The sequence below is a fragment of the Scleropages formosus genome, chromosome 4, assembly GCF_900964775.1.
Source record: "Scleropages formosus chromosome 4, fSclFor1.1, whole genome shotgun sequence".
NCBI lineage: Eukaryota > Metazoa > Chordata > Actinopteri > Osteoglossiformes > Osteoglossidae > Scleropages > Scleropages formosus.
The window spans coordinates 22,374,056-22,400,453 of NC_041809.1; the positions used below are offsets into that span (position 1 = coordinate 22,374,056).

The 26,398-nt window shown below is 42.2% G+C and overlaps 2 protein-coding genes across 7 annotated transcripts; both read right to left on the reverse strand.

Annotated features, from left to right (window-relative positions):
• Positions 1 to 2,174: 2,174 nt before the first annotated feature.
• Positions 2,175 to 8,972, reverse strand: f11r.1 (F11 receptor, tandem duplicate 1). 2 transcript variants are annotated; one of them, XM_018755041.2, is made up of 10 exons: positions 8,581 to 8,936; positions 6,169 to 6,228; positions 5,649 to 5,762; positions 5,153 to 5,293; positions 4,830 to 5,032; positions 4,460 to 4,562; positions 3,915 to 4,022; positions 3,792 to 3,804; positions 3,277 to 3,331; positions 2,175 to 3,002 (listed from the first exon to the last, which is right to left on the reverse strand). In XM_018755041.2, the coding sequence occupies exons 1-10, from the start codon at positions 8,627 to 8,629 to the stop codon at positions 2,967 to 2,969; spliced, it is 882 nt and encodes a 293-aa protein (XP_018610557.1). In that variant the 5' UTR covers positions 8,630 to 8,936; the 3' UTR covers positions 2,175 to 2,966. The 2 variants fall into 2 exon arrangements, with proteins under 2 accessions (XP_018610557.1, XP_018610558.1); XM_018755042.2 differs by lacking the exon at positions 2,175 to 3,002 and having other exon boundaries at positions 3,026 to 3,331; positions 8,581 to 8,770; positions 8,859 to 8,972.
• A 1,690-nt stretch (positions 8,973 to 10,662) lies between these two features.
• On the reverse strand, positions 10,663 to 16,134 carry LOC108936259 (upstream stimulatory factor 1-like). 5 transcript variants are annotated; one of them, XM_018755543.2, is made up of 11 exons: positions 16,062 to 16,134; positions 15,278 to 15,345; positions 15,091 to 15,140; positions 14,867 to 14,982; positions 13,948 to 14,052; positions 13,469 to 13,619; positions 12,719 to 12,773; positions 12,280 to 12,338; positions 12,000 to 12,094; positions 11,795 to 11,923; positions 10,663 to 11,701 (listed from the first exon to the last, which is right to left on the reverse strand). In XM_018755543.2, exons 2-11 carry the CDS (start codon positions 15,283 to 15,285, stop codon positions 11,612 to 11,614), a joined length of 858 nt encoding a protein of 285 aa, XP_018611059.1. In that variant the 5' UTR covers positions 15,286 to 15,345; positions 16,062 to 16,134; the 3' UTR covers positions 10,663 to 11,611. The 5 variants fall into 5 exon arrangements, with proteins under 5 accessions (XP_018611059.1, XP_018611056.1, XP_018611057.1 ...); XM_018755540.2 differs by having other exon boundaries at positions 12,686 to 12,773; XM_018755541.2 differs by having other exon boundaries at positions 12,686 to 12,773; positions 16,081 to 16,130.
• Positions 16,135 to 26,398: the final 10,264 nt, after the last annotated feature.

Consider the following 26,398-nt stretch of genomic DNA (forward strand, 5'->3'; position numbering starts at 1 on the left):
AGTACAACTGCGCAGCACTGCGAGAACAGAGGCACCTTCAGGGAAGTTTTTTTTTTTATTTTATTTTTTTTAACTCACTTATGCTCACTCGCTCTTTCACTCGCTTTCACACACGAACACACACACACACTTCTTTCCGTTAATCGATACATTTCACCTCCTTTATTCCAAAAGTTCGTTTTACAGCCAAACGAACTTGTAGTGAAAATAATGGGAAATCAATATGGACAGAGCATATCTATTTTTTCGATAGCCGTTGGTACCCACACACACTTTCTGAACCGCTTGTCCCATACGGGGTCACGGGGAGCCAGAGCCTAACCCAGCAACACAGGGCATAAGGCTGGAGGGGGAGGAGACACACCCAGGACAGGATGCCAGTCTGTCGCAAAGCACCCCAAGTGGGACTCGAACCCCAGACCCACTGGAGAGCAGGACCCGGGCCAACCCACTGCACCCCCATATCTGAACCGCTTGTCCCATACGGGGTCACGGGGAGCCGGAGCCTAACCCAGCAATACAGGGCATAAGGCTGGAGGGGGAGGGGACACACCCAGGATGGGACGCCCGTCCGCTGCAAGGCACCCCAAGCGGGACTTGAACCCCAGACCTACCGGAAAGCAGGACCCAGTCCAACCCACTGTGCCACCGCGCTCCCCCGCCGTTGGTATCCGAAAATAAATCAATAAAATTTTTTACAGTGGGGAAAAACATGGAGAAAGAGAAAAGAAATGGTGCGATATGTACGTGATGGTAGCGCAGTTCAAAACTCAGTAGCAGCAGAAGACAACTTGTTTTCTCACACCTGTGGAAACCACATACAGCACTGTGCTCACAAAAGATGTACTGGTGCAGTATTTTTGTGAAAAACACCATGTTAAAAAAAAACATGTTTTGACTGAGATGGAATGCATTGAACTCCAAAACATTGCATTCCTCTGGGTCTAACCCTGGATGGGTGGGCACTGTGTGTCTTATCGGAAGACATTCTCACACCCAAGGAGCAACTCATGTACAGAAAACACAGAGCAGGGAATTTCTGTGACCCTTTTGGCAACTCTCCTTAGTCTTGAGTTGCAGCTGATCTTGTGGAGTGGTGCAAACTGAACCATTTCAAGAGAGGGTGCTGATGGAGTGCAAGAAGTCCATTTTGGCCCAGGTGCATTTGGACAACAGACTGGACTGGTTTAGCCTCACTGCAGCTGTACAGGATAGCCCAGAGTCACCTTCACTTACTGAGGTTTCTCACGTCTCTTGGAACACATGCTCTGTGTCACTGTGTCCCTCTCTATATAAAAAAAAAAAAAAAAAAAAAAAAAAAAGCCAAATTCAATGTAGGAGTCTTCTGCAGATGAGGGGGGTACAGTGGCGCAGCAGGTCTGGTTGGGTCCTCTTCTCCGGTGGGTCTGGGGTTCAGGTCCTACTTGGGGTGCCTTGTGATGGCCTGGCGTCCCGTCCAGGGTGTCCCCCTCTCCAGCCTTGTGCTCCGTGTTAGGCTCCAGTTCACCGCGACCCCCACTCAGGAGAAGCTGTGTGTGTGTTTTTCCATAGTAGGGGTATTTCTAAAGGGGATGGCAGCAGACAGTTGGCACACAAAAGAAAGCCTGACTCAGTCCTAGCACCCGCTGCATGAAGTCCTACAGAGGAGGACTCTGTACTTGCATGGACGGCAACGCCAACCCTCACCAAACAGGAAGGCACCTTCAGCCGCAGACTGCTCCAGTGGAGCTGTTCCAAAGATCACTATCGGAGTTCATGCCTCCCAAAAGCCACTTGGCTCTGAGTCCACCCACCATCAGGGTAGTGATCATTTACTGAGTGGTGCTGAGCTCTCGGCACTATTATTTCTTTGCATTTTATTCATATCTACACATCAATGCAGTTTAAGTGTCTTACTATACCAGTGTGTGCATTCTGCTGTAGCACCATGTGTTTTCCTTCAGGATAAATATAGTTTCAACAACAAGGATGTTTCCTCCAAGCATAACTAATTTGGTATCACCAACTCTTTCATTTCACACAACATTTAACTTTGCGAACACACAGGGTGGCAGCTTAAAATGTTTTAGCTCATACTGAAAACAGCAAGAAAGCATGAGACTGCTCAACATCTAAAAACAAAGCTTTTAATCAAACAATTAAGACAAGAAATGCATACTAGCTGTAAGTTTTTTTTTTTTTTCTTTTAACCCTCTTGCTTGTAAATATTAGCACAGGGCACCTTAGCATATTCACACAAAGATATATAGAAACTCTGGTATTTACATCTTGACTGTCATCCTGAATTATGTCATGTTAAAGCAATTAGTCATCTATTAAGGTGGAGGGTGAAGACTTCCAACAATATTCTGTTGCAGAAAGAGACTTGAGTCATTACAAGCATATTCTGAAATAATTTAAAAACAAACACAAAAGTCACAGCTACACTTGAGGGATTTAAGTGATACTAGGCTTGTTTTTAAATCATAAAGCTACAGTGAATTTATAAGTAACATAGGAACCTTGAGGACTGGGGAGAAGCAGGGGAGAAATTTTAAAAAACAGATTTTTACAGTAGGCTACCCTGAGACTGGCTATGAAATCCCTCACAAGAATGAGAAGTAACATGTACAAATACTGGATTGTTTGATAAAACAGAACCACAGTCCAAATTTTGCATGTGTGTGTGGAGGGAATTATGAGATATGGGTTTGTCCATGCACCAAATTTTAACCGACAGACCCAAATAGACAAATCAGTGCGCAAATCAATACACTTCAGAAGAAACGTAACAGTAATGCGTACATCTTCAGTACCTACGGGACTGATACAGATGCACATCTTAAAAGCTATCATTATACAGATATTTCAGTAACTGGGTTTAAAAGAAAGCTCAAACAACAGAAAAACAAAAAATATCCACATTGACCAGATATTAACTGTGATCCCAGGACCACACCCATACCGCGTTGTGCCTTCGGCGATGGTTACACAATGAACGAGGACTTCTGCTTGAATTCCCCCTGAAACGCACAAGTATCAAGCACTATGGATGTGAGTTGCACAGCATACAACAATCTTCCGGAAACACCAAGACGAACTGACGGGGAAAGGGGGGGGAATCCTACGCCAGAACACATTAGCACAAAAGAGGACAGTTATTTGTCTTTTCCAGACCCTGCTAATATTCACTCCATAATTAATGGTCAACAAATGCATCTAGTGGCAGAGAGAGAAGCTTTCAGGGCATAGAGAGAGACATTGAAGACAGCACACTTTGACCAAAGCGCTACTTACATCTGCCTCTTCAGAAATGTTTCCTGCCCTTGTGTACTGTGGCATCTGCTTGGATCTGAGTTTGATAAGGGGAGAGGGGGGGGAAAAAAAAAAAAAAAAAAAAAACCATCCATCACCTGACTGGTGCGTTCTAGATCACTGCACAACCCAAACCACAACCCCTTGTGAACTCTAGATTCATCCATATAATGATGCACTATGGGCAATGTATGTTGCATTGCTCTGCTTTATAAGTGGCAAATGAGCGTATTGTATCCGCCACTTAGTGACTTTGGACAGAGGAGTCAGTGAAACACTAGATGAGTCTATGTCACTTTGGATTAAATACTATGGTAAATGACAATTTAAATCTTTAGCAGTGACAGACTTCTATATTTTCACAGGTAAATATTATCCTAAACTGAACTCTTTCTGCAACAAATGCACCACATCCCAGTTGTTACAAAACCTCCTATGAAATCCATGATCTATATTAAAAGCAATTTTTCAAAAGGTAAAAATTTAAGTATACTTACTCATTAACATTTTCTGTAAAGAAAAGAGATTGAAATTAGAGACAGAAAAGTCACAAAAAAAGTGACAATCATAAAATACCAGTTGTGCTACAGTGTAATTCAGCTGCGAAGGGCTTTACTCACTGGAAAGGTATCCTTTGCGGCGAGCATACCACAGTCCGAATATCAGCAGCGCAACTGCTAGCAGAGCCACAATCACGCCAGCCACAATTCCCCCAACGTTTACGTCCTCTGAATAGAGGGAGAAGTCATTACTCTCCATAGCCAGTCCCTACTTCAGGCCTCCTGGCAATGATGGCAAGCTTTGACCTCACATATCCATATAACTGAGCTGATGGAATAGCACTCAAGAGATGAAAAATGCAGTAGTTTAAAAATTTTTTATAAATGTGCATTTTTCTAAATCAAAATTGTATGCTATACTAATACATACACTGCTTACAAATATTATAGACATTCATCCTGAACAACAGAGGTCAGCATAACTCTGCATGCTCAACATGCCACTTTGTTGTGGCCTTGAAGCAGGTGTTGCTACATGTTCGAGGGAAAGGGCCTACCTAAAATCCGCATCGTTGCAGCATGGGAGAACACCGTCCTCCGTAACATTAATCTCGGAATGCGAGCTCATCATTTAGGCAGGGGACGAGTTAAAACGGCACACTTACTGACTTCCATCAGCATGGGGGCACAGCTCGCTGGTGAGCCAAAACCATTGCTGGCAGTGCAGTAGTACTCCCCAGAATCCTCCTTGGCCACACTGGCAAACAACTGAGAGAACAAGGGCAAAGTTAGAGAGGACTGCACAGAACCACAATAATGTGCGTAAAGTTCACGAGGATGCATTACATCTGCTCGTTACAGACCATACAAAATATATTCGGTGAAACATCCACAACTTCTTGACCCATATTAAAAGGGTTTGCGAGCTAACGTAACGTCCCGTACGACGCACAGAATTTAGGCGAGTTCATGCGCAAAACAAGAAACTCCCCTTTTAAAAAACATTATCTTAGTCAAGACTACAAGGGTGCTGACCAGGTTCCCATCCTGGGGGTTTATTGTGTATGTGGAGTTCTTGTAAATAGCAAACTTGCTAGGATCTTCTGGCAAAGGGGTCTTGTTCTTGAACCACTTGTAGGTGCTTGGTGGGGATCCATCCTTGTCATTGCAGGTCAGGATCACTTGCGACCCTGTGGTCACAGTGGAGGGGATTCCACACAGGGGCGGGGAGGGGGGCACTGCAACACGGACACACTTTCTTAAAAACACATTTACTAGAAAAAAAAAATTTGGGGGGTTTAAAAATTCACAAACAAGGCAGGATCCCTTTCTGTAGAACAGCAGTCAAACTCCATTACCTTGCACAATCAGTTGAATTTTGGCTTCTCCAAATTTATCAGCATTGGAGACGTCACAACTGTATTCCCCAGTATCTGCACGGGTGACTTTGATGAACCTCAGCCCACCACTGTACAGCTCTACACGGTCTTTATAACTTCCTACAAACAGAGAAAGGAATGGTCAGAGAAAAACAAAAATGTCATCCCTAAAGGGGGTGCAGTGGCGCAGTAGGTTTGGCCAGGGCCTGCTCTCTGGTGGGTCTGGGGTTCGAGTCCCGCTTGGGGTGCCTTGGTCCTGGTGTCTGGTCCTGGGTGCGTCCCCTCCCCCTCCAGCCTTGCGCCCTGTGTTGCCGGGTTAGGCTCCGGCTCAGGCTCCGGCTCACCGTGACCCCACTTGGGACAAGCAGTTTCCGTCAATATGTATGTGTGTGTGTCATTCCTGAAAGACTACAAGTGTGTTGCATAAGAATATACTGTTGAAAAGAAAAGGTAGCAATATAAACATTTACATTACCTGTAGGGTTTCCAGTGAAGACAACATATGTTTCAGATCCTTGCAGATTTCTGAATTTCCATTCAACTCTTGGTGTTCCAAAATCAGCACTATATGAACATTTAAGATCAGCACCTTTTTAAAAAAAAAAAAAAAAAGGCAGAAACCAAAAATAATTATGCAATTATACTGAATGTACATAAAATATAGAATTAACGTCATTTAAAAAAAAAAAAAAAAAAAAAAAAAAAAAAAAAAAGCAGCACCCTTGCCCATTCCCTGTATGAATGGAATGCAGATTTCCCAGATTATAGCACTATTCAGGGCAGGGACCTTGGGGACTTTTAAATTTAAAAAAGGCGGGTGGGGGTGATTCTGTCCCCAACACCAGTAATACTTGGGGATGCCTTACTAACATTACATTAGGGCTGTATATTAACACAGAAATACACCACCATTTGAAGTGAAAGCTACAATCCCATTCTGGATAGATCTTTTTGTAGATTTTAATTTTGATTTTTTTTGTAGCTAGATCTGATACCTTGGTTCTCAGGGACGCTGATCTTTGGTGTTGAGGTAGTCACAGAGAAGGCCAGTGAGCCTATGAATAGAGTGGGGGAAAAAAAAAAATGTCATGAATAAAACAAAAAAAAAAAAAAAAAAAAAAAAAAAAAAAAAAAAAAAAAACCAATCATCTGGCCCAATGAGTATGAACACCCACCACTGCAGCAAACATTTCAGGGAGCGACCAGCATAATACAAGTTAGTTCACTGTAAACCATGTTGTACTTGTTCATTGAAAGACAGTTTTCCCTGATAATGGGACATTTATAGAATGACCTCCACACTGAATTATTGAACATTATCCAATTTCACCTGAACAAGTACAAGAGTACCTTGAAATAAACAGTCGTCTTAGTACCACTGCTTCATACACTAATATACCATTATGTACAGTACTGTATACCAAACTTACACTCAGCATTAGCAATGCTTCAATGGTAATTTCAGGAGAAAATATACAGTTGCGTTTGAACTTAGTAACCATAAAAAAAGCTTTGGGTGTGATCAGGCACAGTCTGCTCAAGTTGAAGCCTGAAATAAAAACATTCTTTGTAAACCTTATGTCACCATGCGGGAGAACAACAAAAATGCATACAGGAATGAGGGGTCTACCGTATCCAAGGTCAGACGAAAGGCAAAGTTTAGGGCACGCTTCTTCCTTCATAATCGAAACTAAAATTCAGAAGAATAATCTACTACGAATTCTGCTCATTGGCTACATTAAGGGGAATAAGTGTAGTCTAGACAATGGGTTGGAAATCATTTGCTCAACAGCTGCTACATTTTATTAAACCAGTTTTCCATGTGGAAGTTATTTACATGTGTGCATTATACCAGGGTAGGTGTGGTCGAGTCCAGTTGTACTCGGTGACACCCACGTCGTTTCCACGGTAAGGAGAGTACGCAGCTCATTTACCTTTGTCTTTCAGACATGTCTTTGGGTTGCAAGCACAGGGAGGACATGCGAACTCAGCACACCCTGAGCTGGATTCGAACCTGCACCCGAGGCATATATTCGCATGTTATTTACCAATTACGGAAGATATTGTTTCAGCAAGGGTGGCGGCTGCATAGCCAAAGAACTTTGAGTTTCAGTGGAGCAGAATCAGTGGTTTTAACCCACCGTATGAGGCGCAAAGCAAGGAAAACGCGTTTAAATGTACGAGCAAACAACAGTATGTCTGCAGCGGGCAGGGCTGGGGCTGTAGAGGAAAAGCCACGGTACACTGCTCCACATAGCAATTACGTCACACACCTTCACTGGCAAATGCACAGTGGAAATATATGTAAACAAACACAAACACCATAAGAGGGGCGATTGAGATTTATGTAATAATAAAAAAAAAAAAACCTTAAGAAAACAAAGATAAGCCAAGACAAGATACAAATTTACAGTGGCTCATGCCACTGCTGTCTCACAGCACCTGGGTGGTGCGAAAGGACATCGGTTTGATCGTCACCCAGCCTGTGTGGAGTTTGCATGTTCTCCCTGTGTCTGCGTGGGTTTCTTCCCGGGTGCTCTGGTTTCCTCCCACAGTCCAAAGATATGCTGTTCAGGTTCCCCCATTGTGTGCGAGTGACAGAGAGAGTGTGTTTCACCGATGCATGAATGAATAACCCCTTGTAAGTAGCGTATCTAGCAGTGCAAGTCACCCTGGTGAATAAGCCTGGTGTGTGGGCTGATGACACTGCATAGGGTTCATCGGAAGTCACTTTGGAGAAAAGTGTCTGCTAAGTAGGTAAACGTCATGCAGTGGGGGTAATGAAGCGATGAAGACATTTAAGACCTTTATGAAGGTGAATCGACAGTTATACAAATTTACATCAAGTACAGAACAAAGAAGCAGTAATAGTATCACCACAGCACTGCCAGAGGGGGTAGCAAAGGAGGAGGATGGGGCTGGGGGGCATCCATGAATGCAAAATGCCAACAGAAGTACAGTTCTAGCAGGTTTGGGGGGGGTTTAAGAGAATCTACTAATACTAGTTATAAAAGAAAACTAACACTTGTGCATATGCTGGTGGTGAAGCCAATCCCAGTGTAGCTTAAGTTCCTGCTCTGACCACACAAAACGGGTTTTTCAGGTTGTAGTTTAGTGCCACTCATTAGGCAAACAGTCACAGAAGTTTAACAAAAAAACACACAACATTAAAAAGTCTACTTAATATTAAATATACTGCTAGTATTTGAAGCTGATCCCCCGCCCAACTGAACTAATTCATGATTTTAACAGACATAAGCATAGTACTCTACATCACCTTCGTACAGCTGGTGGTGGACGTTAAAACGTAAGCTAATATAACATTCATTTACGAGGATGCGACTCGTTATTATTTTACTTGTTCCCGGTGCGATTGTCAGTGCGGGCCGCGCATTGCGGAGTCCTACCTTCCTGTTGTTGAAGAAGGAGGAGAAACACAAGAATGGCGACAAACATGTCTAGGGCGGTATGATCGGCCGTCTTCGTCGGAAAACGTCCACCCAAGGGAGGCTGCGGGTCGCGCTTCTTTACAACAACAACTTCGAACTTGTTGTCCGACTCTCCCGTTCGCAGCTTCAAATACACACCAAGCGCAGGCTGAAGAGGATGAAAGGAAAATAAACCGGAGCGAAGCGACACCTTCGTCCCGAGAGCGAGCGCGCGCGCTACCGGAGTACCCGAATACCTGAGCGCAGGTGAGCTCGGCTCCGCTCGGCCGCGTGACGTAGAGAAACCAGCGGCTGCGCGCGGAGCTCAGCGAAACTCGAGGGAAAGAGCGCCGGTATCGCTCTCCGGAACGCACTCTCTAGGTAACGGCGCTACGGCTTCTTCTGTGCTCCTCTTACTTGTATCGTTCACAAATCGTACATACTCATCAAAGATTAATGGGCGACACGTGCCCATTTTTCCAAGGTGTAGTATAATTAAAATCTTAAACATATAAACGTTTGCTGGTGGTGGGAATGAAGGTGCCGCTGTTTCTTCGATTTCTCCTAGTCGCAGGAACTGTCAAGACCATGCAGGACTGCATCATTTTATTGAAAAATGTGTCATTTATATGTGAGGCTTGAAAAAAAACTTTTTCTTCACTGCACCCGTCTTGCAATGTATTGTAACCTGGAGTCACGGGGCGTTTTGGGTCTTTCAGCATCTCGCATCCTCACTTGGCCGTAGAATCAAGGTTGATCGGACCTCCAACTCCAGCCTGTGTGCATGTAGCGCTACCTTGAACCTGCTGCTCACCTCTCCTGATCCACAGCCATCTAGATGCGCTCTCTGTAACTGAACAGCTTGAATAGCCTTCCCTCTTTGACAGTCCCCATGCAATGACCTTACTTTGGTGAGCACACACCTTGCCTTCCAGCCTTTTTAACGATAGCTCCATCACCTCCTTGTACTTAGTTTTCTCAAGAGGCTCCTCGATGCATGATTTTTCTCATAGGATTTTAAGGTCCAACAACACAACCTGTCTCAAAGCTTCAGACAACAGTGCAGTGTCCAGTCTTAGCAATGTCCTAATGATGGCTGGAAAGCTCAATTGCCTTCCTAAATTCACCATCAGACCATCACCAGAAGCCCAGAACTGGTTCCCATTGGTGGTTATACTCTTAAAATGACAATTAACACAATAAAAGTACAGTATTTCAGCAGAGCACTTCTATTTAACAGAGTTCAATGAGCTAACAGCAAATTTTGGACCATGGCACCAAGTGAAATTCACACAGATGTCAAATGAGCTTTATTTTTCAGTGTCTAAATTCAAACAGACAACTTGGACACAACTGATGAATTCCTATGCATTACAAATAGGGCAAACCTGTTAAGGTATATTCAGTGCATTTTTGATATAAATCTTCCTTTCATGTAACAACCCTTCAAATACTGTCAAGAGTACAATGCTGATCAGCGCTTGACTGAACATAGAGGATGTACAGACACCCCTCTACTTATGTAAATTTGATTTACGGAAATCCAGATTTACGGAAAAAAATCCCAGCATAAACATTTACGGACAGCGCTTACGCAAAACATCTGAAATACGTTAAGCGCAAGTCGGCAGAGCCCAACAAGGCAGGAAGCTGCATCTTCCCAGTTCCCGTGCGTTTTGAGCTGTGAATGCATCTCCTCTCATTAGCGTAGTGCTTTTTCGCATATTTTTTACCCATTTCATTAGTCACAATACCTGGTGGTAAACATGCACTTGAAGGAAAATGAGAATTGTCTCACAAGCGTACAGCAATCCATTCGGAGATTAAATTGAAAATAATCAGGAAGTATGAAGGTGGACAGAGATTATCGTCTATAGCATGGGAACTAGGTTTAGCCGTATCGACTGTGAATATGATAGTGAAGGATGCTGCGCATATAAAGAAGCACGTGAAAGCAACAGCTAGCACGAATACAAAAATAACGAAAAAACGTCAAAGTACAATAACTGAGATGGAAAAATTATTCTTAGGTTGAATGGTGGGGGAGGAGGGGGAATCTTACATATATAACTTTTGACTTACATAAGGGGTTGAAGAACGGTCTATTTGCCTAAGTCGAGGGGTGTCTATTCTTGAAACTGAGCTCACCTATCTTTCAATGAGAATTTTCCTCTAACTCACTACAGAACTTTAATATGCTATGCGGAGCTCACAGAGCACAATTTTTATGGGGGCAGAAGTCAGACTAATACATTCTAAAACAGTCATTTCTAAATATTTCCTGCATGCAAGGTTTTATACAAAGGTACTTGAAGATGTAGCTTATTCACTACTGCAGTTGAACACTAGACACGTTTAAAAAGGTAAAAATATACATAAGAACAAGATCACAGAGAACACCATTTAAAAAGACAATGTCCATGTCTTTGAAGCAACAGCCCCAATCATTCTTCTAAAACCTGTGCACAGACATTTAAATGTTGTATATGGACACTAAATATGCGTAATGCAAAGCAAAAAAAACAAAGACCAAGAAGCAAAAAACACCATTTAAAAAATAGAATGAAAACACTCCTGGGCAGTTATACCACATGTGATCAATTGCAGTGCTCTGCCCAGGTATCCAGAACAACAGCAGACATAAAACATTCCTCCCACATTACGTTATACAGATGTTTACCCATCAGTCCATTGTGCGTTCTGTTCTACTGTTCCAGCAGACCACATGAATACGAAGATATTTAAAGTTCTCATCCTTAGTCTTAGAGATAAATGATTAAATCCAGCACAGGCCAGCTTTGACCATTTTCTTCTCTGAGGAGAACGAACAAAAATATGGTAACAGCGAAATTACTGAAAATAAAAAAAAAAAAAAGAACTGGTAGTTAAGTTTTGTGAGAACAGACATTTCATTTCAAGCAACATAAAGCAGTACCTTGCTGAGAATATTCACACCTTGACACCAAAAGTCCCTTCAAAAACGCCAATCTTTCTAATTCCTTTATTTCTGTCACTGGGGGTCAACAGCTGGTGCAACCACAACGCCGTGCTGTCGCAGCTGGTTCCTCAGAGCCTGGTTTTTAGATTTCCAATCTTCCACCTGGACAGAAGAAAAACGCAGAGGAAAAAAAATGAGGAATTCCATGGTGGAACAAGCAATCATTCAGGTGACGAACTCAAGGGGAAAAGGTACCTCTTGCCGTAGTAGCTGGTTGTCCATTCTAAGCCTCTCCAGAGAGCTCAGCTCTTCCGCTAACCTAACGTTGCTCTGCAGAAGCTCTTGGATGTAGTCGCAGGCCTTGGACAGGATCCCCCCTTTGCTCTGTGACATAGGATGCTGGTTACAATACAAATGGTGGAAACAGTATGCTTGCAGGCCAATGACCTGATTCTCTCACCTGTGCAGTCTTGGTGGAGTCTGTAGTACAGTCTGGAATGGTCTTGGACAGCTGGACAATCCAGTTATTTATTTTGTCTCTGCGTCTGCGCTCAACTGCACCATGAGTACAGTTAAGAGAGAAACTCCTGTCAGGCAACCTCCAAAAAATCACCCAATGACTGGTCACAGATTCATAAAAATTACTTTTCATTGACATATTTGGCATATCTTAATTTTGCTTGAACTTTATATTATACTGCTAGCACATTGTTGGTATCATAAGGTTCATAGTATTTTACCTTCATTGTGCTGTGCTCTCCTTTTGTCATCTCGAGATGTCCTCGGGGCATCTGATTTGCTTTGAAGTAAAAACAATGTTAACTGACTGGCACAAGAGTCCCAATTCTGCAATTTCTTACATAGTCTATTCAACTAGTGAGGGGAAAAAAAAAATTTGACTAGTCTTAATAAAACATATAAACTGAAAGAGGATGTTACGGTACAGTAAGTTTTGTCAACTCGAATTTTACTTATGGTGACCCCTCACATGGTTTCCAAGGTAGAAGGGGTTTAATCATTGTCTTTCTCTACACTCCATAAAAAGGAGTACAACATGCAAGCTTCACTCAGACTGAGTGGGGATCAAACCCCAGATCAGGCGCTGTGAGGCACCGGCATTACCCGCTGCACCTCAAAGGACATTACACATTGTATGACTGTGTCCGAGGAGCAATGGACCTCTGGTGGGCACTGGGGAGAACATCCTGGGGAGACATCATCACGTACAGCTGCCCTGAGAAAGGAAAGTACATAGAGTCCCGTTACTGCAATGGCACAAGTTTTTATTTTTCCATATTTAAATAATACAGGCTGATGAATACTAACAATCATTTATTGCATTTGCACAAGAGGTTCCAGTAACCACGTCTGCTTTTCTGAAACTTAAGCGAAACCACGGAAATGGGTGGCAGGCAATGTGTAACACTTTTAAAATGAGGAAGCGCTCATATTCTTATCACGCCTACCTGTAGGCATTCCAACGCTCAACTATCTGAAACTCAGAAATGCATCTATAGCCTTCTATTAGATAAAAAGTATGATGACATTAACAAAACATGATTGGTGAGGTATTGCCAGGGTGTTGAGTTTCATGAGAACTCACCAAAACATGCACATGTACTGTTGTTGCAGAATCGAGAAGCAAAATAACCAATATCTTACTCAGTTTCTAATCAGAGCAATACTAATGTACAGTATTGAAATCATTTGATACCAGAATTATTATTAAAGCAATCTACTTAAAATGAACTACAATATTTCAGTACTAAATGCATTTGGAAACAACACATTAAATAATGAATGTGAGTCAGTTTAGACAACTTTTTGTACAAGAAGCCTTCTCTCTAACAGTTCCAGATCTACAACAAGAAAATAAGATTCATACATTGAAATGTCTTCATTCATCCATACACAGACTTAGCCTCTCACCTGTAGGTGTGCTTTGGTTTAACAGTGAATCAGGGGCCTGCACGCTAGTCACCATGGTTGTAGGAGCAGCTTCAGAAATTGTGGCAGGGTAGTAAGTATACTGGGTCTCAGTGCTTTCTCCCTCCAAGCCCTCAGACTGGGAAAAAACAGCCTAAAACCGGCAGGACCGCGGAAAAAATCTTGGTAACACCGGTGAGGAATTTGAGGAAACTGTCTACTCGTTACAAAAATACTGATCAATGCAACTGAAAACAATCCTGTTCCACAAACTATAAATTCCACGAGCGGCAGATTTAAAGCGATACAATGGACAAAAAATGTCTGCGTAGCACACAGCAGTGATAACGCAGCAACTGCACTGTAAAAGAACAGAAAAGGTAAGAAATTCAACAGCAAATGGCAACAATTCCATATTTTTGTGTTTTTGTCAAAAGATCAACTGAAAATAATTCTGAAGGGAATCTAATAGGGCTTTCCACCTGGGTCACTGGCTGAGCCGTTCCAGCAGGAAATCCAGTCACCACACTAACAGCTCCGGTCCTATCCGACTGCCCCTCTGACACCTGGATTACTCGGTAGGTCACCTACGGCAGACAGCCACAGTCATTTTCTGAAGGGGATGTCACCATCACCACACCAAATGACTGTCAAGTTGTGGGTGAGTCTGAGTAATAATGTATCCTGGGTTCACAATTTATCAGTATGGTAGAAAAAGGACTGTGACAAATTTGAGAGTCCCCACCAGTATTAAGAAAATTTAAATTGTATATTTTGTTTTTGCCTTAATAAATAGTGTACATCAATTTTTTGCTCACATTTCCATTATAAATGTCATGAAAGATATAGCTTTCATTAGACAAATTCTAGAAATATATTTTCTAGAAATACATATGTGTGGCCAGAAATGTCTTTAACAACGTTGAGGTCTACACCACAAGTTTCCACTATAAATATGCGGATGACTGACGCATTTGAATTTCCCCCACTTGATAATTCCAAGGAATCCTGGAATCCCTGAACACCTTTCCGGAAGTTATTAGCAAGCGCTACATGATCATACCTGTGATAAATTGTAACCTTTACACCCCGAGCCCTCGCTCTACGTAAGTAAACACATTTGCAATTTCTCACTGTACCATCTATGTGGACGCTGTTCTGACCCTGTGCTCCTTATAAAACCAACTAAAAAAGACAAATTCTTCTGAGGCAGCAAATCATACAAGATCAGTAGCAGCCTTGTTCTATTAATTTTAGTGCCAGTTAACACTTGTCTTGACTTGGCATGGGAATAATTGTAGAACCAAGTCTCATCAGCCCCAATGGAGGGTGTGTGATAACCATGACAGAGGCTGGCCATTCCCATTCTACCAGTATGACAGAAGGGTGTGTTTCACTTACCTGACCACCAGCCCCTTCTGTTTTGAAGAGATATTTGATGGGTTGATCTGAAGAGAAAGTTGCTGCTGACTGGATGGCAGGGATTGCGGAAGGATCCTCTGCGGTGGCGACTGCACCTGATAAATATCCAGCGGGATACCATAATTTTGCCTTGCACAGCCAGATCCTTTATTATTATTCTCTCTAAGAACTGGTAAAAATCTGCATTGTACTTTAAATATTACCTTCCTCAATTATAGGAACAGTCCCATCTGAATCCGGGCTTTTCTGCTGTCTGGGACACAGAATTATGTTAGAAAAACAAAACGACTGCAAAAAAAAAAAAAAAAAAGCATAGTACAATTTGGTAACCTGGTGCATGGGTTAAGGTTATCACAATGTAAAAAAGTGCAAACAATGTAAAAACCTCACCCCTTCATCCTAAACTACAGCGAGATCCAAAGAAAGACTGTAATCACCCAGGAGGGATGAAAACACACCTGCAAAAGAACACAACAAGTGGTGGTCTATATAAGGAAAGGAAAATATAAATAATGGTTGTGGCCATTCACCAAAACGTTAGAAAACATAATTACAGACAGTTTTATCAATTAATACAAAAGCGTTTCCGTGTTATTCTTATGTAATCAACCTGTAGAGATTCATAGTTAATTAAACGATAATAACTTTACGATACTACGATAGTATTGCTGAAAACGAAACGTTGCGTTCAGTCGGAGTGTCACAACAAAACCTTGCGAAACTTAGATATGAGTCACAGAAGGATTCTAGATTTTCTTTGCACTGCATTTGTTGTGTGTGTGTAACAATCACAATGAGCGCGGCAGAGCCACATCATGCGCGGTATTTTTTTTGACGGATAGATACAGCTACGCCAGCTACTAGTATTCCACTAATCTAATCACACATTTCACAACAGAGTAGATCATCATCATGTTACTAGTAGCCAGTTAACTGAGTTACTGAACTAGACAGCCGGGTCCTGCCCCGTTTCGCAGCTAAAACAAAGACACGCAGACTGAGGCGCACGGACTGTGACTACGATCAGATGCTGTGTAACCGACGAAGTAAAAACTGTCCTGCTGGAGTTAGCAAAAGACAGCAGAAAAGGAATTATCAGAAATCAAGTGCATCCGTTTTCCATTGAACGTTACTATCGCTTCGTTAATATGAGAAAATAACAAATAATTATTACATAAAATAAAAATATCAACCGGAAGACTTGCACTTAACCGCTCCAAACTCCATAAGTAAAACTACGTTCTGCGCATGTCAAAATTTTTTTTGAAAAAAGACGATGACATGACGTCATTATCTTGCGACCCCAGGTTATAGCCGACTTTCAGGAAGAGGAGTGAGAGGATTGCTTGAATGAGACTCTATTTGTCGCAAGAAATTGTCAGTCGCTACGAAATAATGTAGTGCTTTAAGAAGTAAAGCATACACTGTGATACCAAGTTAATGCATTTCAAGATAAATTAACTTGAGGGCGATAGAAGACAGTGTGTCCTCGCATCCCTGCCGATCATGAGGAGGCATTACCAAATTAATATTAGCAACAACGCGGCACGAAAACTAACTTATTATACCAACAGACATACAAAAGCATAACTGAAGGAGTATAGATAGAGATAACTGGGGAAAAAAAAAAAAAAAACACGAAAACTGGGGACTTGGAAAAAGGTTTTTCAAAGATTTTTCAAAATCCCCACGGTTTTCGTGTTAGTTTTTTGCAAGCAATTTATTTTCCAATAAGTATGAAAATTAACGTAAAAATACGTTTAGGTCAAAAAAATGTGTAATAAAGAAGTAAATTTTCTCATCGTCATGAACAAGCTACAGACTTAAAAAAAAAAAAAAAATCAACAGTCTACTAGTCATACCTAACCTATATTCCCAATATGAGAAGTTGCTGAATCCAAAGTAATAGAACGTGCAAAAGGTCGTTCTTCCTATCAAAGTAATGCATAAAAATAAGTTGCTCTGCTTCTGATCATTGACTTTTAGCTTGCAGAATTTCCAATAATACTGTAAGCGCAACAGCAAAGATAAGCAGACTTGAGGCAGAGTTCAACAGAGCATTCTTAGCAGAATGAATTAAGATGTTCTGAAACGATGAAGAGAACAGAACCATTAGGGTGTGTTCACGAAGCAACAGAAGCATGCATATGTCAACATGTACACACCTCACACACGTACGCATTATCTGAAACTGCTTGTCCTAAGCAGGGTCACGGCTAATTGGAGCCTAACCCAGCAACATGGCATAAGGCTAGAGAGGGAGGGGAGGCACCTAGGATGGGACGCCGGTCCGCTGCAGGGTGCCCCAAGCGGGACTCGAACCCCAGACTGACCGGAGAGCATGACCCAGTCAAACCCGCCACCACACCCCCCATGCAAAATTTACAGATAAACAGTAGATCAAAAATATCTGCGCATGTCCAATTTAACACCATGAGGTGCACATTCCTATTTTTATTATGGTTTGTTTGAATAACTTTTTTTTTGGCTTTGTATGGACAGGCCCTGTTCAGTATTAAATGTGTATGGACCTTCTTCCTCGTTAGAATTGCTTTGTTGTGTGAGGAACCTTGCTCTTGTCTAAAATGTGCTCTTGTCATTCCCATTCTGCATGACCTTAGATGTGCTGCACTTGGGCTTGTTAGCCAGCCTGCCAGTGATGTTAAGGTGGCAACTATTTCCGGAAACCATGGAAGCATAGGCTTGATTCTTGAAATCTCAGACTGTCCTCAATGAGGCTTTAGTGCTTTAATCAACATATTTTAACACCATCACTGTATTTGCAAGTGGGCTGTATGACACCTATGTACTGTATGTATGTGCCATTGAGTAGGTCCTGACTCATAGCAACCACCCGCATGGTTTTTGTGGCAAGGGAGGAACACTAGTAGTTTGCCGATGCATTCTTCCATGCATGTCTGAGGGGTGTAAACATGGGGAGAAATGTGATCTCTGTGCACCCTGAGCAATACGTGAACCCCACCACCACCGAGCAGCTTAGGAGCAGTGAGGCACTGATTTTACTCACTGACATGGCCCCAATAGCAGGCTTAAAATTACAGTCAGCTAGCAGGATGTTGTTCTTGATCAAAAAGGTAGGTCTCTTTGTCCTGACTAGGAACCTGCAGCACTTGTGCATTACACTCTAGATATTACAGCTGTTCTCCAAATAATGCACTGCTGAGAGTTTCATATTTTACTGTTGCCAAAGGCACAAGGAAAGTACCCGCTTACGCATTTATCCAGAACAATTAAAACATTTAAAGTTATGAAAACTTTTTGCAGTGGAAGAAGAAGGGTGACTGTGTTTAGAAACTGCTTTAAGGAACGTCTTCATCCAGTGCCTATATTAAAAGTCTGGAGACCAGCCACGGGCATTTGAAGGATACTACCACAATAGTAATAGTTGTTTCCATGGAAATTTAGAGGTTAATGAACTACACACACACACACATACACACACACACACTTTCTGAACCACTCATCCCATACAGGGTTGTGGAGAACCAGAGCCTACCTGGCAACACAGGGTGTAAGGCCAGAGGGGGGAGGGGACACACCAAGGATGGGACACACCCAGGATGGGACGCCAGTCCGTCGCAAGGCACCCTGAGTGGGACTCGAACCCCAGACCCACTAGAGAGCAGGACCCGGTCCAACCCACTGCACCACTGTGCCCCTGGGTTAATGAACTAGTTTGCCAAAAAATAGCTCAGCTGAAAAACCTCTCTGTGACTGAAATTCCCAGCATGTATCTCTGTCCCAAAACACCACATACAAGCAGTGGCACTGTTGTATAGAATAAAATACTCATTATATCAGGGATGAGTGTACTACAGATTGTGATGTTGTATGTCTTACACATTACTCTATATGTTTGGGGAGCAAAGGATTCATCTAGAGTATGACTATTGTTACTGATGTGTAAATGTTGCCTTTGATAACCTCCGATGATTTATGAGATTTTTTCAGCTGTTCATTTCTTAGTTAAATGTGGTTTCATGCCTCAACAATGTAATCATATTTTGTTTTCTGAAAGATAAAAAGCCAAAACTTCCATTCCACAGTGCCATGACTTTCTTTAACCTTTGTTTTGATCTGAAATGTTCTATTGAAACACTGTAAACTTATTTCCAAAACTTTGGGATATTAATACACCTTTATTCATCTCAATCTTTTACTAATTCATAGATACAGATTTCCATTACACATTTCACATGTACAACACCTGGCTATTATGGGTTATAACATATTACACAGAATATCTAAATATGCCCAATGTGTTTGGCAGAAAAATGTTATACTGCAAAGAATTGTAACAAACATGTTTGTGAGCAGCTGAATATTCACAAAGTGTCTTTAATTCTAGTAAGCAATATGTGCTATAAATGTTAAATAAATTCACAGGCACCTCAAGCATGTGCAAATAGCAAGCAGGGTTTAGGGGTGGGGAAATAGCACAATCGTGCACATTCATTAGTGTTAACATAACACACAAATGTAGAACAAATCTGCAGATATTGCTTTAAGCAGAAAAACCTTCAACAACTGCTTTGACATGTTAACAATACTATAGTATTGGTTTGAGTATTTTTTAACATTATGTTGGAAGTATTGCAATGAATGATATAGCTAATACTTTGGAGGCTTCAAAAAACATGCAGTAATCAAAAAGAACAGACTATCTGGTCCACCAGTTATAGAAATGTTATAAAACTGTTTCTGAAAACATATTGTAGTCTTCAGAGATGATGAGTCGGGATTTGTTGAAAAGCGTGGGATTTCATCTTAAGTTTGATTTTAGTTGTGAAAAGGATGTAAAATGAAAAACTACTTTGATCAGCTCTGCACAGAACATTTGTAAATCTGTGGCTTCCTTCTGGATTAATAAAATTGTCTATACCTATAAATTAAAAAAACAAAATAAATTCACTCAATTTGTGCTTGAGTAGAAATCTGAAATGTTCTGAGGTCTAGTGTTATGAAGTCCTGTTATAAAACTGAACCAAATAATTTACAAGGAAGACTACATTTCTCACAATCCCTGAAAGTCCTTTACTAATATATACAGCAGGTCCCCTTCTTACAAACTTAATTGGCACCAATAGTTTACTGCTCAAAAAGTTTGTAAGGTGAATGTAACAGAACGGGCAAGGCCCTCGTCATCAGTTCTATATTTCTATTCTATTCTAATTCTATATGCAATGGCAAAAACTGTGGTTTTGGACTAAGTAAATATACTTCAAGAATCATACATGTGTAGCTAACTCTCCATCTATTGGTAAAATATATTTTTGTTTACTCTGAGGTGTAGTGTATGTCACTTCGAAGAAAAGTGTCTGTTAAATAAATAAATGTAAATGTTAATGTCAGTCCCTGAACAGCTAAGCTCTGTAGGTAGAAACTACGGACTCTCTCTGTCTAATTTTTGACAGGCTGTAAAAAAAGAGAGCACAATAAAAACAATGTTGTACCAGAGTTCTTCTGCTCATCTGCAGCTCCAGAATCCCTTTTTAACTCTACACGTCACACGAAAAGCACTAACATAAGAAACACTGTAAATTGTATGTTATTCACCTTGAAGCGCTGACAACAACTGCACATCACCTCAAAGTCAAAGGTCTTACGTGGAGGATTTAAGGGAGTGCTTACATTTTGCAACGGCTATCTGTCAGCACATTGGTGAAGCCTTGACATGCGATTCTAATTGTTATGCTCGCTCTCTTTATGAAAGACCAAATAAATAATTCTTTAAAAAGTTTGTAATGGCAAAAAGTTTGGTACTCAATTGTTTAAGTCTGGGACCCACTGTATATGTTTAGAATGGCAATAAACCACAGAAAAGAATCCATTAACTGTCAATTGTGTTACATTTGTTAAGCTTGTGTATGTTTGACATTAAATAACTCTGTAAGAGATTTTATGACATAGAAAAAAATTTTACAGAAAAAAATTCTATAATGTGTGAATAACTGCACCAAGGAATGTTCACCCAACCCAAATCGGGGGAAGTTTTTTGGTTGTTTCAAGCAGTCAGAAGTCCCAGAACCAAAGGAAGTAACATCACAGCAAACCGGATCCGTGAAGTGCTGTGGTACAAAACAGACAGGGCAGAACAGACTGGAACATCCCCTGGAATGAGACACATACAGTGGACAAAATTCACATGAGTCCCAGTAACACACCTATTTACCTATTATTACTGTAGCAATTCAGAGTAAGTACCTTGATCATGGGTACTACAGTAGGAGGTGGGATTTGAACCTGGATTCTTTGAGTTCTTAGAAATAAACCATGAACTATGCAACTATTAGCCAAGTTGCTGAAGTCATGTAAACAGCTTTAATAACATGAATACCTTTACACTATCAGTAACACTAAACATAGCCTCTAAATATGCAGTATCTGTGTATCAGGCTTTGCAGAATGACTGACTTAGGGCTTATCTCTTTCTTTGTATCATAAGAACCCATGAACTAAATTCTCAAAGTATTTTCCTTCAAGGGGGTGCGGTGGCGCAGTGGGTTGGCCAGGTCCCGCTCTCTGGTGGATCTGGGGTTCGAGTCCCGCTTGGGGTGCCTTGCGACGGACTGGCGTCCCGTCCTGGGTGTGTCCCCTCCCCCTCCAGCCTTGCGCCCTGTGTTGCCGGGTTAGGCTCTGGTTCCCCGTGACCCCGTATGGGACAAGCGGTTCTGAAAATGTGTGTGTATGTATGTATGTATGTATGTATGTATGTATTTTCCTTCAGGGTGTACCCTGCCTCAGAGCCTGTGATACCTGGGTAGATTCTGGACCTCTGCAACCCTGCACCGGACAAGTGGTTATTGATAATGAATCAATGTAAGTAGTACGTTTGTATAAACTACTAAAATATTAAACTTAAAATGTTAATTATCAATTTGCAATGACTTCTATGTATCCTGTAAATCATGAACAAAATGAATTTATGATTTAACTACTGAATTTCTGTTCCAATGGTCTTTAAAAGAAGCACCATATTCTCTTATTTAGGGTTTTCTGAACACTTGCTATAGTGCTAGTATTACTTTGAATTAATTAAAAAAACTCAGTAGTATGAATAGGTAAAGGCAAAATTTATACATGTTGTAGGTGTTTCATGGAACAAATTAAGCTCATTGTATGAAGACTGAATGTATGCGAGAGTTTTAGAGGAAAGACTGAAGTACCCCAGGATTACTTTCTTTTTCCTAGTTGCAGCTTTGTAGTGAACATACCTTTAGAGATACAAAATTGTCAGATAATAAACAAACTTCCTGTTCCATCTGCAATCAGGGATCGAAGGCCAACCATTCATACAGTAACACAAAAACAGCAGTCTTCTCTGAACAACAACCTGTAGGTTGCTGGTTCTAGTCCCACTGCAATCCCTGCTGTGCACCCCTGAGGAAAGTACTTTGAACGATCTTAAAAATACTCAGCAGTATGAATAGGTAAAAGCTTGCAAAAATGCATCACTTGAGCAATAAACATCCAAAAACTCTCATACAAAGTGAATTAAACAGCTTGCAGTTTTAAAACTTTCAAAGTTTTATCTATAGATGGAGATTGAGTAAAGGGTCTTAGAAAAACTGAAGGTCCTGGAGAATTTAAAAAGAGCTCCTACTCTAGAGTGTGGCAAGAAATTTATGCCTTGATTTATCAGTTCATTTATTACTAAAACTGTGTGTCTTAATCCATCTTTCTTTTTTAGTTTCTTGATTTTTGCCGTCTGTGCCACAGGCATGCAGGCCAATGCTCGGCTTCACAGGGATACAGCGCGTTACTCACGAGGGTGCAGCGCCATGCTGTTCTCCAGTGCAACACTCCCCTGGTAGACACGGCAGGTGTACGTGTAGGCCTTCTCGTCAGATGTGCCGGGCATGCGAGCGTAGATAAGACGGCACAGGGTGGGGTGCACCAGGGTAACATTGGCCCTCCTCTTGAGCTCCGGCACAGGCTGGATGCCGGGCCGGGTGCTGCCCACCAGCCTGCTGTCCTGTTTGTATTCGCAGTAGGGCCCAGGGGTTTTGTAGGTGGGAGGGAACTCACAATCCACCCTTAGGTTCCGCTCTATGTAGGTAAGGCAGGGGAACATCTGTGGACCTTTTGGTGTGGTCCACTGAAATCCCACCACCGCTGTCACCGCAGCTGAGAAAGACAGAGCGGCAGATCCGCCATCGTTCACCCAGCAGAACACTTGTACCAGCAACAGCTTCACAGCTAAAACACCGTCAAAGACTTACTGCCGAGACAGCACCGCTGTGCATTCTGGGTATTACTGGTCTCTCTTTCTCTCATCCTTCCACTTCACTGGGTTACATATTCTAGACCTTGTTTTAATGACAAGCAAGTACCGGGGTCACATTTTCGTCTTATCGTTTATTGTTAAATAATTTGTGTTTCCTTCCAGATGTGCTTAAATAGTGCGTGATGAGTGAGTGAGTGCTCTTAACATGCATTTATCTCTATATTTCCTTTAGCTTTATTCACTACCTTCACCTTGTTGTTGACAATGGTTTTGGGCTATGCTCAGCATGCCATGGCACTGGATCATGTATTTTTACTGCTATGGAAAAAAAAAACACCTCAGATGAAGCCACGTTTTTTCTCATAAACTCGAGTCATACGTGCAGGAGGCAGTTCAAATATAAACAACAGCTGCAGATGTGTGTGCGCAAAAATGTGACCCCAGCCTCACTCATTTTTTATCCAAAATATAACTAAAAAAAAACCCTTTCCCTGCTTTACGCCATTCTTCTAATTGCGTGGTACCGAAATTCTTGCTGACAGGTTCAATTCACGTTATTTAATGGCCAGACTGAGGGAGTGGACGGACCGTCCTTACCGAACAGCAGCAGGAGGAGGACCGCAACGGCACGCGCACACGGCTTCATCATTCATTCGCTGTCTCTCCTTCACCTGCAGGGACGCTGACTTTGCTGAGGGCACCAAAGAAAAAGAGCTAATAATAAGGATAACAGCCACCTTTTTTTTTTCTTACGGTGGACAGGCGTGCGTCCTGCGATCAGCTAACGCCGGCGCTGCGGAGAGCCCTTCCCCGGCCCTCAGCTAAGTACAGCAGGAGGATGACGCGGCGATGCGGAGCCTGCGGCACCGTGTGTCGTTACAGCTGGAGAACCAGGCAAAAATACAAACTGTAAACCTGTCCGAGACGGGGGGGGGCGGGTGGTGGAATCTACTCTGTCTAGTTATAATGAAGTAGAATTACGGTGCTGAGGAATTGGGGTGTCTGTCTCGAGTTACGTTTTGCCGTCGCGTTTCAATCCGTAATGTGTGCAAAAAATTTTTTTATTATTAAATGCAGCCCCCCCCCCCCCCCCCACGGAAAGCCACTTGGTACAGCCTGTTCTCCAAATCCACAATTTATAAACACGCCCCACAAAGGAGTAGCCCCCCGCACCCGTTACCTGTTATTGCTTTTTTCCTATTTGTTTACTGATGAGAGAAAAAGTTTGGCCACTGTACAAGAGTGAAAAAAACGGGGCCCAAATATGTTAGTTGCTTTCTTATAACTGAGCAGATAATAGACTGTAAGAAAAATAAGCCATAATGTAGGAGCTATTCTGTTTAATAAGTTATTATATCGGTCAGCTGTTATTCTTGTTAGACATGTAAGATGTCACTTCTCTAAAACTGGTGTTCTATTTAGTGTTGGCCGGGTGCATTGTTTATACCATTTGCTATTTATGTCACATGAGAACATTCTGGAAGGCCGGATGCATGAACAAGTAAAGATGGACGAAGTTATTTCGGGCTGCAGCGGGCCAACAACAGTTGTATAGTGGAAAGCACGCACGCACGTCGTCTTCTGAACCGCTTGTCCCATACGGGGTCGCAGGGAACCGGAGACAACCCGCCAGCACAGGGCGTAAGGCTGGAGGGGGAGGGGACACACCCAGGACAGGACACCACTCCCTTGCAAGGCACCCCAAGCAGGATTCGAACCCCAGACCCACTGGAGGGCAGGACCCTGGTCCAACCCACTGCACCCCCCACAGTGGAAGGCCTCTTCTGAAAGTTGTATTTTTGCAAAATGTGTTGCACGGGGGGGGTGCGGTGGCGCAGTGGGTTGGACCACAGTCCTGCTCTCCAGTGGGTCTGGGGTTCAAGTCCCGCTTGGGGTGCCTTGCGACGGACTGGTGTCCCGTCCTGGGTGTGTCCCCTCCCCCTCCAGCCTTACGCCCTGTGTTGCCGGGTAGGCTCCGGTTCCCCATGACCCCATATGGGACAAGCGGTTCTGAAAATGTGTGTGTGTGTGTGTGTTGCACAGGGGGTGCAGTGGCACAGCGGGCTTGGCCAGGTCCCGCTCTCTGGTGGATCTGGGGTTCGAGTCCCACTTGGGGTGCCTTGTGATGGACTGGCATCCTATCCTGGGTGTGTCCCCTCCCCCTCTAGCCCTGCGCCCTGTGCTGCTGGGTTAGGCTCCGCTTCACCTTGGGACAAGTGGTTTCAGACAATGTGTGTGTCACTCGTTACCATTTAGCGACAGCATTCAAACTCTACATTTGTAGTTACTTATTCATTCAGCTGATACTTTTCTCCTCAGTCACTAACACTGCAGAGCTACTTACACTGATTTACTTATTTCTAAAACTTGGTAAATTTTACTCAAGTAGTTTAGGGTAAGTATATTACTTAGTGTATTACAACAGGAGGTAAGATTCAAACCTAACTTAAATCTAAACCATTATGCTTATTTGACTATAATAAGAGCAGTAGGTAGTGTGGCAGAAAGGTATCTTGTTATAAGAACAGATCCAAACACTCATCGATCTATGCACTCTGACACACATACGTACATTTGCTCTAAACTAAACACTCTAGAATATAATGTTCAGCTACAAAGAGGTTGCTGGATATTTGGAACAAGGTTATGTAGTTGGATCATTTATTGCTGTAAGTGATATAAGCGATCGCTTGATACCCCGAAGTCACCAGCTGTTTTTTTGTTTTTGTTTATTGTATTCAAAGGATTTTTGTTATTTATTTAGTAATAGTTACCTATTCTGTAGATACTTATTTTTGTTTGTTATTTAAATATTTTACTGATCAAAATTAATGTAAAGTATTAATTCCTTGATGTATTCATTCTCAGAGGGACCACAAGTACAATGTTGCTGAGGGTCCCCAGAAGTTCAGAAGCAGGCCTGACTTGGGGGATGTGTTCCAGTACTGTAGTAGGATTTGAACCCAAAACCATGGAGCTGTGAAGCATTGAGTTTAAGACAAAACATTCAGACCAGTAGAGATTCCTATAATTTAAACAATATCCTGAAATGGGTAAAATAGAGTTTTGGAAGTAATGTCCATGGGCAACAACAGGGAGTGCCTCCAGGTCATTTTGGCATATTGTCAAATCCATTCTATGTGGAGTTTTCATGTTCTCCTCATATTTGTGTGGGCTTACTCCAGATGCTCCTGTTTCATTCTACCATCCAAAAACTGTCTTTCAGGTGTATTAGTGACTCTCAAACACTCACGGTGTGTGAA

Coding starts and splice junctions, on each gene's coding strand:
- f11r.1 (XM_018755042.2), bottom strand. CDS start 8,629: ATGTTTGTCGCCATTCTTGTGTTTCTCCTCCTTCTTCAACAACAGGAA. Junction 5,294..5,648: donor CTTCACTGGAAACCCTACAG/GTAATGTAAATG, acceptor CTCTGTTTGTAG/GAAGTTATAAAGACCGTGTA. Junction 5,033..5,152: donor AATTCAACTGATTGTGCAAG/GTAATGGAGTTT, acceptor TCCGTGTTGCAG/TGCCCCCCTCCCCGCCCCTG.
- LOC108936259 (XM_018755540.2), bottom strand. Junction 12,774..13,468: donor AAACCAAAGCACACCTACAG/GTGAGAGGCTAA, acceptor TTCCTTTCTCAG/GGCAGCTGTACGTGATGATG. Junction 12,339..12,685: donor CGGACACAGTCATACAATGT/GTAATGTCCTTT, acceptor TTTACTTCAAAG/CAAATCAGATGCCCCGAGGA.